The 15,587-nt window shown below is 41.2% G+C and overlaps 1 protein-coding gene across 1 annotated transcript; it reads left to right on the top strand.

The window, feature by feature from the left end:
* Positions 1–154: 154 nt before the first annotated feature.
* On the top strand, positions 155–5,921 carry plk2b (polo-like kinase 2b (Drosophila)). Its single transcript, XM_044196308.1, has 14 exons — positions 155–381; positions 464–571; positions 680–796; positions 1,092–1,221; positions 1,438–1,621; positions 1,844–2,042; positions 2,179–2,326; positions 2,532–2,626; positions 2,936–3,068; positions 3,302–3,382; positions 3,838–3,997; positions 4,244–4,373; positions 4,527–4,637; positions 4,841–5,921. Exons 1-14 carry the CDS (start codon positions 196–198, stop codon positions 5,030–5,032), a joined length of 1,974 nt encoding a protein of 657 aa, XP_044052243.1. The 5' UTR covers positions 155–195; the 3' UTR covers positions 5,033–5,921.
* Positions 5,922–15,587: the final 9,666 nt, after the last annotated feature.

The following is a 15,587-nucleotide window of genomic DNA, read 5'->3' as shown; positions in this document are numbered from 1 at the left end:
TCTGTGCCATCACCAACACCAATGTACATGCAAGGTAATCGATATCAGGCAGACCTCATGATCTCATTTCACACCGTGACGTCAGAGAGAGGGCGGCAGACAGCGGGGTGGGGTGCGGTGGGGTGCCAGAGTATAAAACCTCAGAGACGGACTCTCTGGGTTGCATTCTGAGTGCGGGACGAGAAACCACCTCTAATGCAAGTACAGAAAAATATCGGTCCCCAACAGACAAACAGCAGCAGCATGTGTGAATCCACGCAGAGGTCCTGCGAACCTCGGCGAAAGAGAGTGGATGAGCGCAGTGCGCCCTCGGAGATAGCCAGGATAATCACAGATCCTGCCACGGGGAAGTGCTACTGCCGTGGAAAAGTTTTGGGAAAGGTAGCGCAAGCATAGAATCTGTTTTGGATTTACCACGTAACCCGAAGACACAGCATGTTAACAGTGTTTTTCCTCTTTCCAGGGAGGGTTTGCTAAATGCTACGAGATGACCGACCTCTCCACCAGCAAAGTTTATGCAGCCAAAATCATCCCACATGCGCGCGTCTCCAAACCTCACCAACGGGAGAAGGTAAGCGCGCAGCTCCGGTGCCTGTGCGCACTGGTGTGCCTGGACAGCAGATATCACACATTTCTCCTTCAATTACAATCGTTACCATTTTGTCTCTTCCCCCGCTAGATTGACAGAGAAATCGAGCTGCACAGAGTACTGCACCATAAACACATTGTGCACTTTTATCACCATTTTGAGGACAAGGAAAACATCTACATCCTGTTGGAATACTGCAGTAGAAAAGTAAGTGCTGTACTTTATCCTTGCCACTGCTGTGTAACACCTGCATTGCACCCAAAGTCAATGAGGCAGCACATAGGCAATATTCAGTCTGCCCCCAGTATCAAAGAACTCTGTTTTAATTTATTGTATGATACAGAAAATCTATATAACTCCCTACAGTTTTATGAGATTAAAGAAAACCATCAAGTATGATAAGATGTTCTTCACAGAGGAAAATATGTGTTTCTATGGAAAAGTTAGACTTCAGGAAACAGCTCTATAATCATTCTCTTCTCTATGTTTTGTCTTTTTGCAGTCATTAGCCCATATCCTGAAGGCTCGCAAAGTGCTTACTGAGCCAGAGGTGCGTTATTATCTAAGACAGATTGTCTCTGGACTGAGGTACCTGCATGAACAAGAGATCCTTCACAGAGACCTGAAACTTGGTAAGGAATATGTATGCAGCAGTGACACACTACAATGCTGAGAAACATTGTGCACAATTGTAGAGATTCATTCTGTACTTTTTCTTAACATACTAACCCACTTCTTCCTCTTGTTATTTCTTTAATCAATTCATCAGAGGATCCCTGCAGTATTTAGCCTTTGATCCTGGGTTGAATATCAAGTGCTCATCATCTCATTCCCTTTCTTCCCTACAGGTAACTTCTTTGTGAGTGAGTCAATGGAGCTGAAGGTCGGGGACTTTGGTCTGGCTGCCAAGTTGGAGCCAGCGGGAAACAGGAGGAAGACGATCTGTGGAACTCCTAACTACCTGTCCCCTGAGGTGCTCAACAAGCAGGGCCACGGCTGTGAATCAGACATCTGGGCCTTAGGCTGTGTAATGTGAGTAGGCAAACTGTAAATTCACCACTAGACAGGTTTAGTAATAATAGAAATCATTTTTGGTTATTATTGAATAACAGTCTAATAACAGATAATCTGCTTAAAAAGACACATTGGCATTGCATTTCATGGACTAGTGCATTACTGTTTTGCTTACAATCACGTGTTATTACTGTTTTAGTGATGGAAATCAGCTCACTTTTGTACTCTATCCTGCTCCAGGTACACCATGCTGTTGGGCAGGCCACCATTTGAAACCACCAACCTGAAGGAGACATACAGGTGTATTAGAGAGGCGCGTTACTCCCTGCCCTCCTCCCTGTCGCCACAGGCTAAGCAGTTAATTGCCAGCCTACTAGCCAAGATCCCAGAGGACAGACCCAACCTGGACCACATTCTGAGGCACGACTTCTTCACACAGGTTAGACACCATAGTCACCTCTCTATCCATCTGTTCCACTCTCTGTATTTCTGTTTGTCTAAATGTCACTCTGTAGGAGTATAACAGTGACCCCCTTCCCACCAGCCACACGCTGACCCATTTTCGTTCTCCACAGGGCTTCAGTCCAGAGCGTCTGCCAGCTAGCTGTTGCCACTCAGCACCAGATTTCCACGTCTCTAGTCCCGCCAAGAGCTTCTTCAAGAAAGCTGCCGCTGCGCTCTTTGGTGGGAAGAGAGACAAGGTCAAATACTACGAGACTCTGAGTGAGTATTACATCAAGCACTGAGTGCTCATGAACCACTTAAAACTCTACTCGTCACACCAGGGAGTTATCTTTCACTGTGTAAAATTATGGTTGCTACAAGAGGCATCATTAAACCTAGTTTTTAAGATGATGTGCAAACACATGTCACATGATCACATTGATGTCATGCTCTGATTTTTCTGTGTTGTCATTGCCTTTGATAGATAAATTAACCAAAGAGGAAGAGGAGATTTACAAACTGCAGCACGACCTGGAGAGAACTGTCATCAGCCAACAACAGAGCAAAAAGATTTCTGAGGTAAGAGGTTGTTCATTCAACACAAAACAGGATCTTTACAAGAGTGTAGGTGATGTTGCAGGCACATTATTCATGCAGCCATTAAATAAATGGGTAGATTTGAGATATCATGTTGAGGAGAATCCAATGAGTCACTCTGATACCATACAAAATTTTATAACAAGCACAGTTTCAGAACAATCTCAAAGCACTTATTTTCGACCTTTAATTCAGCCACTTTGAATCTGTGGGTGCCCAATGAGTCATAGCAGGAAGAGATGATCTAAACTCACAGATTCTAATTCGTGTCGTCACTGATTCCCACCTCAGAATGGAAGTCTACTTCCGCCATCTGCTGAGAGCCACGTTGCCCCGGCAACAGAGAGCCAGACCCCGACGATGCAAGATACCATTCGTCTGATCGTCAGGGGGAGTCTGGGGAGCTGCAGCAGCAGCAGCGAATGTAAGTTCACCAGCCTCGTTTTACACACACAGCCCAGTGATCACAGAGAGACACGAATTGACGTTATATAATACTCTGTTTTAATCTGTAACTGTAAATTACACACAGGAAAATTCAATAGGTGCATTGATGATACAGAGATTTGATGTAACAGCTAGAATGCAAAGTAATTCCTTGTACTGTACCGATATGACATCAAGCTAAATGACCTGTTGTTGTTGTTGTTCTTAAAGGCCTGGAAGACAGCACAACAGGGAGCGTGGCTGAGACTGTTGCAAGTGTGTTGAGGGGATGTCTGGAGAATATGCCCAAAGGTGAGTCAACTTGTTGAAAATGATGAAATGATTTGCAAAGTCATGCCATATACATGTAGTTATTGATTAGATAATTCCACATTGAGAGCTGTCATGTCAGATAAAGCTCATTATCTGTATTTGACCTTGAAATGTCTCAAAAGAGAGACGTGTTGATGAAGGGACTCAGAAAGTATATTTAGATTCATGTTCCATGTTTTAGTTTTTAAAGATACACTCCCTGATTTTGTTAACACACCCAAATTTCCTCCCAGTGCATTGTTGATGTTTAAAACCTCAATACTGTTTATAGTTAAGTTTCAATGAACCTGGAGGACATTTTGGAGTTTAGTTTAGCTCTTGGGTGCTTTAACAAAGTCAAGGATTGTTGAGTTTGCACAGTTAAGGTTGTCGTTTCTTTAAAACTTCCTTGTAATTGCATTCTAATCCTCCTCCTCTGTGTTCCCACCCTGCAGCGGATGACATTCCTCAGGGCTCAAACAGCTGCAATCTTCAATGGGTGACTAAATGGGTGGACTACTCCAACAAGTATGGCTTTGGCTATCAGTTGTCTGATCACACCGTGGGAGTTCTCTTCAACAACGGCACTCACATGAGCCTCCTGCCAGACAGAAAGTATGCACCATTCAATGCTTTCACAGCACTCCACCTTCACTTTGACAGTGATTAGTCACTACATGTAATGGATGTGGCCTGTTTAAGCATGCTGTAGTACATAGAACTACTTTGAATAACCTCTTAGGGGTTTGAAATAACTACCAAATTTGAAGGGATCCATTTGTGTTTGGTTCTTGTTGTTGTATTTGTTTATCTGAGTGGTTGTGTAACTCTTTGTTTATCTCCTTCTCTCCATCTCCTCAGGACCATCCATTACTATGCAGAGTTGGGCCAGCGCTCTGTCTTCCCCACTTGCGAGGTTCCTGAACACTTTGTGGGTCAGGTGACTGTGCTCAAGTACTTTTCCCACTACATGGAGGAGAACCTCATGGATGTAAGTAAATATTTCTATTCCCCCACTCCTCTATTTCTGTAATCTATATCTCTCTTGCTTTTTTTGTCTTTCCACCCCCTGGAGCATTAGAAATGGTATTTTTCCTGTTGCAACCTGTCTAATCCCTGATGTGTTACTCTTTTGCTTTCTCAGGGCGGGGACCTGGGTAGTGTGACAGATGCACACATGCCCAGACTCTACCTGCTGCAGTGGCTCAAGTCCGACCGCGCCCTCATGATGCTCTTTAACGACGGCACTTTCCAGGTAAACACGCACACGATCACAGGAAACACAGCCGTTGCTGGGCATGCTCAGAGGAGCACTGTTTAGGTGCAATGCATAACACAGTATTCAGATCATTAGAGGAGGAGAGTTAGACCACAAATCAAATAAGACAAAGATAACTTGCAATTTTGCCAAAAAATTATAGAGAATAAACTAATAAATATATGTTTTTATCTCCAAAGATCAACTTTTACCATGACCACACCAAGATCATCCTGTGTTGCCAGATGGATGAGTACATGCTGACATATATCAACGAGGACCGCGTCTCCAAAACCTTCAAACTCAGCTCCCTGCTGACGTCCGGCTGCCCAGCTGACCTGCGCGAACGCATGGTGTACTCCCTCAACATGCTTCTGCAGAGATGCAGCTAAACCTACAATAATGTGTTTTGGACAGTGTTAACCAGACAAATCTACCCAATGTGCTACTGCAGTGCTGCAGTGGAACCAAGATTCGGAAGGATCTGTGCGGGAAGGACGAGTTTGAGGACGGACCTGTGAAAAGTAAAATTAACATTCCTGCACTGTTGCGCCTTCATGACTCAGCAGAGGTCCAAATGAAAAAATAATACGGACAGACTCTGTGGATGGGGAAATGAAATGTAGCACAATGACAGTGGATGTTAAAGGGCTGATTTGTATGTTGATTGTTGGAGGAGAGGAAAGACTGAGCGTGTTGGAGCGAGTATGTTGGTACGAATGTGAACCCCAGATGTTTGGGGGAAAAAGAGGGATGTTTGGAAAGTAAAGACAAACGCTGGGCTGGCACCAGCTTAAATGTGTACAGTATAGTTGATGCTGTTTTGTAGAGACAATCCATAAACTGATGCTCTGAATGTAACCAGAGCTAGACTGTGGAATACTGTAAATGATGTACAGTGTATGTCACAACCAACTCAGCAGTGCAGACAAACGATTTGCTAATGTGTGTGGATGCTACAGACTTTGGCTGTTTGTGTGAGTGTGTGTGTGTGTGTGTGTGTGTGTGTGTGAGTGGGTGAAACATAACACTAACTTTTAAAACTGTGATTTGTTCTCTTGACTGACACGATGGACTCAGCACATTGAGCTGGGAACCAGAGGGGTGATGTGAGGGGGGAGGAGATAATGACATTAAAATAACAGTACCAGGGATTCTCTAAGGATCCCTTAAGAGCCATTATCACCTTGGTAGAAAATGTCCTAAATAACTTATTGTGTAAAAAAAGTGCAGTATTTATTTATTTAATAATAAAGAGCATTTTCTAAAGAAAAAAATCTACTCCTGAGTACTTGTCCTTCTCACTGAGTGTTTGTACCCATTTTTATTTTCAGAAACACAGAGCAGTGTTGTCTCTGCCCAAAGATGTTGTTATGTTTACAGCTATTACATTTTCTAAGTGCGCCCTCAAAATAGATGTCTGGTATTAAGGTTTTTTTAATGCTGAAAAAGTGTCCTTGTTTCATATGTAATAAGCACTTCCTGACTTCATGCACTGTATGGTGTGGTGAGAATTAGAACCAACTTAATTACACTCATCTGTGCACTTGTCAAGTCAAAGCAAGTATGTTATCTTTAAACTTGCATTTGCAACAGGAAATGGGCACATTGAGAGAGATGGATACATGACAGAGGTTATGTTTACAGAAGAAGAAGTTGTTTATACTCTGGTTCAAGGCCCTCCACCTTTGCTGAGTTTTCTTCCGCAGTGATAAATGGAGGATGGCAAAGATGGCTGACTATGCAATGGGGCTGACCTTGTCTCACACAAACACACACAAAGGCACATATTACTTCGCATACAAACAAGGCCGCTGATCAACAGATAGGCCAGCTGGGTGGTTTGGAAGTACAGCAGGAACGACAGCCAAACTGTGACATGCAGCTAGAAGGAGAGACAGACTAATAATACGACACACTTGGTCCTACTATGTCAGCGATTGCATCAGAGCTTTTGAGGCAAAGTGACTACAATCATTTTTGGACATCTTTTCACTTTTACAGACGGTTACCATGGAAACAAGCAACCACTGACCAATTTAGTGAGAGTCGGAAATCAATGAAGCTTGCATAAAAGACATAGTCAGAACTGAAAGTCCTGACATACTTACTGCTAAAATTACAACTGGTGTCTTTTGCTACTGATTGGCTTTTCTGCTGCACTCTCTCTGTTCTCTGTTTGATCCGGCTGTCTGTTGAACACCTCTTCACATTCCGAGCTTATGTAATGATGGAAGTTGAACATGGATGTTTTGAGTCATCCTTTTAGATGTTCACTCAGAATATCTGTGCTCTTCACAGTTCAATAATGAATGCCTCATGCATAAACTTACCCACATAGACAGAGGCAGAACAGGAAGTAGCCTACATGAAGAAGGAGCTGGAATTATTCATGACAACACCTCCAGGTCTGAGTGCGTGTGTTTTGACAGTAATGGCCCCTGGAATGGATGCTTCAGTCAGACAGAAATAGATTGTGTTGTTGATGTGAAGTTTTCTGGCCTTCGGGGGCATTTTTACCCCTGGTCCTAACATCTGAATAGGAGTGCAGCATCTCCATCAGATGGATGCAATGGGTTGAACCAAATTAATAACAGACTGCTGGCTCTTTCCAAGCAAGCAAGAGGAAAAGTGGCAGTTTCGCAGAGGTTTTCTGACTGAAAACATGTCGTAGTCCACTGTAGATTCAACTCCTTTAATGATTACTGTAAGGGAAAATTCAGGTCAGGTCAGGATCTCTTCTGTGAGTCAGCAAATGTTAGTGATCAGCTCTATTGGCCTCATGGGAACTTTCTACATGTCTGTGAGCATAACATGTAGATAAACTGATTAGAAAACCCAGTGGAGTTCAAAAAGCTAAGAGCACGAGTTCACTTGATGTTCTTAGTGTCACTGGCATGTGAAAAAAAAAGGTTTATAACACTGCTAGTTTTCAGTGTCGCCCACACAAAGCTGCTCCTCTGTTATGCCACATTGACAGTGGAAAAAGTCTTGTGCTTAGCTCTGGAATGAGTCTAAGCTGAAGTGACAACGGGGATCTTTACACTTCAGCTTCTATCATAAAGTTCTCTGCAGGCAGAAGAGTGAGTCAGTTTGGCTTTAAAAGTGATAGTAGGCACATTCTGCCAGAAAAAAAAAACATGCTTTGATACGTGCACACACTGGGATGCACTTGGGGGATTAGAAGGCCTTTGCATATCAAATGTCAGCACTCCTCCTACTATGTGGACAAAAACAGATGTACTGTAGAGGGAAGCTGGGATGACTATAGCTTTGCCCATTCTCTACTGTAGCCTACAGTATCGACTAGAGAGATGAGCAATGCACAGCAGTCAAACTTGCAAAGTTGCCAGTGCAAACTTAGTCAAATACTGTAATCTTGCCAAGAAAAATTTTCTCCTGAGCGTGTTCAAGCATGTAAGAAGGTGTGTGTTTGTTCACTTCTCAACGTATTTGGTTTCCTTCCAGGTGTTCAAATACGTATAATGTTTAGAATGAGTCACCATGTAAGATGCAGTGACTACTTATGCTCAGTAATGTGCCATTCATGTCCCTCGTCTGGTTCCTGTAATTTCCTACAAGCGGCTCTCTTAAAAGGTTTTTTTTCCTGGCTGAAAATAGAACCTTTTGGATTGCTATGATAGCTTTTGGTTTATTCATGGATAAAAGTGTACTGGCAAGAGTACAGGAGGAATAATTCAAATCAAAGGCCTCCAAGAAAGGAAATCTCATAGCTTTTGTTTATCACTTCTAGTATTTTCTTTTTGTCCATTTAGGATATTAACTTTTAGCATATGGAGCCTCACTGTCATTCAGACAGGCACTTAAGTCACATGTTTAATATAACATCCAGTCATACATGTCCACAACCTATCTTTAACACCAGGTAGTGCATATGAACATCAATCCATCTGCATACAGCATTGATGAGCACTACATCCTTTCTGCTGTGCTACTGCCTGCTTTCAACAATTTAACACCCTCTCACTCCCCAGTTTCCACTGGCATTCCACAAGCATTTATAAGCATTTAGATTTATACAAATGTGTTGAATGTTGAGTATTTCTTTTAATATGTGTTCATGATCTTTAAACATATATCTCAAGCTCTGTCGGGGGGTTTCTTTATTCAGACATTAATCACACGTGTTAGACTAACTCAGCTGGAGTGAACTGAGATGAACCACTGCATACAGCCTACGTCACATTACTGTTGGATTGTCACAAAAGCTGTCATGTGCAGCGGATGAGCATCACAGGTCAATCATTATTATAGAGTGACTGATATTTCTTTGTTCAGTTTCTATAATAACAGCTTGTGCTATGTCTCCTCTAATCGCACCAGAACCCTCCTCCTTGATGTCAGTACAGAATGTGACTTCCTCAAAATGGGGTAACTAACAACCTGCTGACTTCTTTAATAAAAACATCACATGGTTGTGTGTTGGAAGCCTTCTGACAAAGGGCGAAGATAAGACAGAATAGGAGAAACTGAGAAAAAACTCTGCAAGAGCTTCCACAGCAATTTAAAGTCAAACACGGTGAGCTTTTTTGAGCCATTACTCATGTATATAATTGTATAATCACACCATTATTCAATTACCAGAATGTAAAATCCCAGCATTAATGAATACTATGCTATACATACTATTCCTAATTTAGTACCAAATTCACAGAACTCCTGCAGTTCCTCTACACTCAATGTGAAAACCCTTCCCCTATATTGATAAAGATCTCTCATTGTTCAGTACGGTGGCAGAAACAACAGCAAAACCTGTCTCTGTCCCAGGGAATTTTAGCTTTTTGGTTGCAATTCCTGTGGGAACCAAAGCTTGTCCAAATGTCCTGCAGCATCAACCTCCCCATCCTGTCATTATAGCATAGTAGTTTTACAGATGATCATTGAAATGCACTGGGTTGGGAGATAATTACTGTTTAAGCTCTCCTTTGCAGCAACAAAGTAGAAATCACATTCCATCCATACCAGCAAATGAAAGGGTGTGCTACAGTGACTTTCTGAAGTTCCTTTCTCACACTCAGATTCCTCTTTGCAAAGTTTCTACTTGTCTGAGAGTTAGCTGCTCATCAGGGACGGAGTTAGACAACTATCACTTGGAAGCTGCAATTGTAAAGATCAGCTTTAGTGTTGATGTTTTTCAAAAGCTGCTCTATAAAGTATACAATAGTTTTTTGCACACCTCTGATGCTACTGCCATACATTAGCATCAGAACATTGAATGGAATAAATGTTGACTATATCAAATAAAAATCAACTTGATATACAAAGTTAATGCGTAGGACTGAGTATACAGAGATACTAGAATGAATGGCCATGGATGTTGGGTGGGGCCCATAGAGAATGCCTATGTACAGAGTCCAGAATTTTGTGCTACGCACCTGATTGAGCTGAGCAGTAGTGATGTCACTAAATGTGGAAAGCAAGGCATTTAGCAAAGATCCCTGTGTGTGGCAAGTGTTTAAATACAGCCTTGCCTTGTGGAGGGAGGAAACTCCAGAGGCTTCAAAGCAACGTTTCAATCCTGTGACTCACAGTAGAGATAGAAAGACAAAGCAAATCCTACTCACACACACACACACACACACACACACACACACACACCATCTCCCTTTGGATTTAGGTGGGGCTGCGTTGCTCAATAAGTTAACATTTGAATGTTAATGTTCCTCTCTGGGTTCATGATCAGAAGCTTTACATTCTATTGTCACTGCTAGATACAGATTTTATGTCACAATAATACAATATGTAAATCATTTATTTTCATAAAAATGTGCATTAAAGTCATTGCTAGCAGATGCAAAATTGATGATACAAGGTTATGGATTGATTCAGTGTTACATCTTCCACAATGTCTTAACTTGCACACATGCTTTAGTGGCAATAAATCGGCAAACTACATATTATCAATGCTCCTGAGTTAACACGGTGTGTTTGTGAAGCTCTACAGAAGTTCTTGTCCTTTGGTGATTGTGCGTTTTATCCATTTATTCCAACAAATCATTTATTTATTCTGCGCCTTCATAGAGTTCAAGAAGTTTGGACTACTAACTATTATAAAGTTTGTTTAGAGATTGTAACTGAAAGGTCTGTGACAGAATCCATGCACCTTTGGCAATCCCACACAAAACAAGCCTTTGTCTGGTAAATGCCAAAGGTAATGTTATCCAAATTGCCATTCTCTCAGCATGCACAGGACAGATGCAGGGGTGGGCAAGATGAATCTCCACAGGGTCAACTCTTAAACACTGATGACGCTTCAGTGCGATGGCATTTGAGGACAGACACACACAAAAACATTTTCAAAGCATTGCATTGTTATTTTTTTCTAAGATGAGCAATTTATGTTTAACTGAAAGTTTTGCATGGCAGACAAACACATATTCTGCCTTCTCTGTGACGTAACCACCTAACCATACAGAGGATGCATGAACTACTGTTTATTCACATGTTGTTACATTCAGGGCAACGGCTGATTGTATTCACCGAAAGCAAGAAAAAAGCACCACCGTCACTACACAGCTGAAACTGCTTCAAGAATGACTGAAGCAGTCCTTTCATTTTAATGCAGATGGCAGTTTTACTGCAATCAAGTCTGTCTAACAAACATATTACTGCTCTCTTTGTGCAGCTAGGTCCTCTCATTCATGAAAAATATCTGCCTGCTTCAGCATGAAAAAAAGGTAAAATGCCAGGAGTCTGGCACGAGGTTAGTGTGGTGGGGCAACGTTTCCGGGGATTCGTCTAACAGCCCCATCAATGAGCCAATCAATGCATCATCTCTGATAATAGATCAGCACTCTCCACTTGCTCTCCCATTGAGCTGAATGGGAGACACACTACTGTATCCATGGCAACTAGCATTCTCATTCTCGCCCGCACGTAAACATCCAGCTGCAATTTATTCGGCTGCTCTCTGTTAGTCATCCTGTATTGCGTGCACACTTCCTCGGTTAAACGTTGTGATCGTATGATTTTATAAAATTGGTGTGGTGGTCTCACACTGTACATTTGTAACACTGGTTATTTTATTCAGTACTGAATGGTCTTCCTATTTACAAGCACACCATTTGAATCATTCAACACCTGTCGTTACAAAATGTTTGCTGGCAGGCTGAAAAAAAAATCTTTTTTAAATCGAGGTTATAGCATTAGCCTAAATCCATTTGTCTGCAGAATAGCTTGATTTTGTTCTGTATGTTCTGAACTTTGTGCTGAACATACAGGTTGCTCCTCATTTTTGAATTTAGTTTTGTTAGAGTTTGGGGGTATCCAGCCTTATTGCCCACTTTCAGATGAGGCGATTTGCTGTCATAACTTGTCAGACTGTCAAACTTGCTTTGTCTTAGTTTAACAAAAAATTAGCTACTTTATCGCTATCGTTTCATTTTGCACCACCATTATACTCCCCTTGTTGTTACTCTCCAAATACCCACATAAAACCTTTGCAAAGTGGTGAACTGTGGCTCTAAAAACATCTGTTTATGAGATTCAAGTTTTGCCTTTTTTTGTTGCTAGAATTCACAAAGTATAGCGTGGAAATGGGCAGTTTGAGAGGTACAAGCTTTGCATTGCAAAATCATAGTTTTACTGCTTGTTATAGAAATAATGGGCAGCTGCCATGGCTCTAATGAATGATTGAGAATGACTGAATAAACCTTCAACTAGCCAAATGTGACACAATAACTGTTGACGAACTGTCATACCATTTACTGTTAGCTATGCTGCAGGACAATAGCTGTTGTCACTGTTTGTATTCCTTTCAGGGGAAGTGAACAGGAACACATCCTACTGGATATCCTCTGTTTGGCATGGTGGATGAGATGGGAACAATCAGCAAGATGAGTTTAGTGCTGGAAGGACAATGAGGAGGTGGACTACAATCTCTAAGAACACTAGTGTAATTATAGGACTAATAAGTGTAATAATACAAGGGTTTGAAAGTGGATATGAAAAGACAAGCTAATAAGCAGCCCTACAAATCCTTAAAGTTAAATATGGCCTGTGGGACAAATAGAAGGAAAGCCAAAACAACAACACGGCAGATGATTATTAGATGTACTGACAAACTAAAAATATATTTAAATCCATTAACATGCTGGTGGCATTGCTGATGTTATACAGCTGATGTCATACAGCAGATGTCATGTCTGATGTGATGGTGTAAGACAGTGGTTCCCTCAAGGAGTCCCAAGATAAATCAAAGGGTAACAACATAATGAACAGTTAACGGAATACAAATCTCATCTTTTTTATCTTTATTGTCCCCAAAGAGAAATTTGGTTTGCAACCATGGTAGTTTAGGTAGGTTTTTTCTTGTGAAATACTCGATATTTCATTTTCAGCTGAAAATAAGTTCCGAAAATAAATGCTGATGTAAAAGCCCAACTCACCATGGAAACCTTTTGATACAAAAACAATCCCAGTTTCGAGACTGCAATCAACCAGGATCATGAAATATACTTTGAACTAAGACAACGTAGACACAATTTTTCTGAATAATCTAAGAATAATCTATTTCTAAAATTAATGTACACAAGAGTTTGTTTTGGTTTTGCTGGTTCTATTTTAACATCTTCGTCTTCATCTTGCTGTCTGCCTTCCAGATGAGTTTACCTTCTGTGCTGAGGAGTTTCATCATGCACTGTGAGACTCTCCTGAGTTCATCTGTGTGACTACCCAGCTAAGTGCAGCAACACAGACAAACAACATTACTCACCCTCAGTTCAGAGTGATGTGATTGCTGTCTGTTGTTGTAAGTGTTGTCTCAGCATCTGTGTGTGTGTCAGCTGAAAGCCCACCTGTAGACCCATATCTAGGCTTGAACACCTTTTAATTGTATCTGCAATGTCATGTACATTGGCAGGAATGTTTGTGGAAATCTCCAGGTTGCAGCTCATGCAAACAAAAGACTCCAAACTATGGATGTGAGAGTAAATATCCTGTAATAGCAAGAGAACTCTCTTAAGGATGATTCCTTATATATACTAAGTTGTGAAAAATAAAGCACATTTACTCAAGTGCTGTGATCAAGTACAGTTTTGCAGTTCTTGAATATTTCCATTCCTTTATCCTTCCACTCCACTAGAGAGAAGTCTTTTAGTTTTTAATCCACTACATTTATTTGACAGCTGTAGTTATGTGTTACTTTTCAGATTATAATTTCATATATGATTTCATTTCATATAAGATGAGCTATTGTAATTAAACTCAGCAGTACATAAAGTACTTCCAAATAACTCCACCTCAACCAGCTAAAACATTAAAATGCTAAGTGTATTTACTAAAGTAAAATTTAAAAGGCATGTCTGTTACGTGTACCTGTACTTCATCCACCACTAAGTATAGGTATAATAACTACTGTGTATCCACACAGGAATGACTGCTGAGAGAGGTGGGTGTTTCTGGAAAACTGGGTGTGTTGAAAGACAGTTTCGGAGGGACAACTCACCTCTCTGCGTTCTTTCACTATATACACACATGCTGTGTTGGACTCCCTATGGCCTGTAAATAGGAATAAACAACTGTAGAATGGATTTATGTTCATTATCAGCTTGTGGTTTTTGTTGCATACAGCCTACAGCACCTTACATGAACAATTCCAGCTCTCTCAGCCATTGATAATTGGATGAGAGTAGTAGAAAACATTCTCCTTGATTACCCTTCAAAAGCATAAATATGTTCTGCGTAGGAAATCATTTCCAGAAGCAATCTTTTGCAACAGTATGAACAAATCCAGACACGTCTCAGAGTCCAACCCTCAAACCTTCCATATCAAGAATGAGGAAGATTGTTTATGTAGTTGCGATCTGCAATCTGCTTCAGCCATCTCTGAGTGTAAGATGCTGTTGTTCATTGTTCCTTATGTTTCTTAATGTGAGAATCCATTGTCCAAAACCACAGGAAGATAATGATACCCAGATACCATGTAGAGATATGTGTGTGTCTGATGTCATGAGGTGGGCGCCAGCTGTCTTCCTTGAGACATGGGGATTAGATATCTTATGCATTTGTCTCAACGTCCAGAGATCTCCAATGGGAATACACACAGTGAAAGAAAGATATGCACACAGAAACACACACACACACACATACGTCAAGGCCTTTCCAAACGCTATGGATGTATTTTCGCCACCCAGGAAGTGCTGCAAAAAGCAATGGAATGAGCACCGTAATTATCGTCATTTTATTTTTGTCGTTGTCACTGAAATTCAAGCAGATTACTAAGAATAGAAGGTAATTCAGGTAGAGGATTCTCAGTGATGTAATCTCGGATTCAACACCTGGGAATGAAGGCTGTCACGGTGCATATTTCCATTCTGTTCACTAAAAGTTCCTGTCAGGTATTTTTGTCCTTCTATCCTTGTCTAGGCTTTGAGTCAGCCCTCATGCACTTGTCTCAGAAAGTTTGATGCCACGATAAAACTGGAAGCGTCTCTCATCTAGATCCCTGCATAAAGATGATGACATTACTCACCAGTCATAGGACACACAAAATCTGATCACATGTTTGCATGTCCACTCATAGGCAGACTATTTTCCAGCTGGCAGTAAAACTCAAACTTGAAACTGTAGCCATATGACAGTTTGTCGCTAACGTATGTCCCTCTCTTCTCTTTCTCTCCCTCTTTGTTACTCAAAATAAATGAAATCTCTCCTCTGATGCATTGGGTGGACAACGTTCTACGACTAAGTCTGAATTCAGCACCAGCGTTTGTGTCATAGCTTCAACTGGAGACATTTTACTGCCAGGGGCCTCAGGGGACTGATGTCTTTAAAAATACATTAGGCTTTTACTTCTCAAATATTATGTAACACAGAGGAGACGTGTTGTGTTTAGTAACTGTATTGTTCTGTATCGTCTATGCCCACAAGCTGTAATACTATACCACCAGCATTTGAGCTGCTCTGACAAAAAGTGAGATGGATGAA

This window comes from Siniperca chuatsi, linkage group LG5 (assembly GCF_020085105.1).
Source record: "Siniperca chuatsi isolate FFG_IHB_CAS linkage group LG5, ASM2008510v1, whole genome shotgun sequence".
NCBI lineage: Eukaryota > Metazoa > Chordata > Actinopteri > Centrarchiformes > Sinipercidae > Siniperca > Siniperca chuatsi.
This window is presented reverse-complemented; position numbering and strand designations above follow the sequence as displayed.

Excerpts from the sequence above, each read along its gene's own strand:
- plk2b (XM_044196308.1), top strand. The coding sequence starts at position 196 with ATGCAAGTACAGAAAAATATCGGTCCCCAACAGACAAACAGCAGCAGC. Across the intron at positions 2,327-2,531 it reads CAAATACTACGAGACTCTGA|ATAAATTAACCAAAGAGGAA; the intron begins GTGAGTATTACA and ends TGCCTTTGATAG. Across the intron at positions 2,627-2,935 it reads AGAGCAAAAAGATTTCTGAG|AATGGAAGTCTACTTCCGCC; the intron begins GTAAGAGGTTGT and ends TTCCCACCTCAG.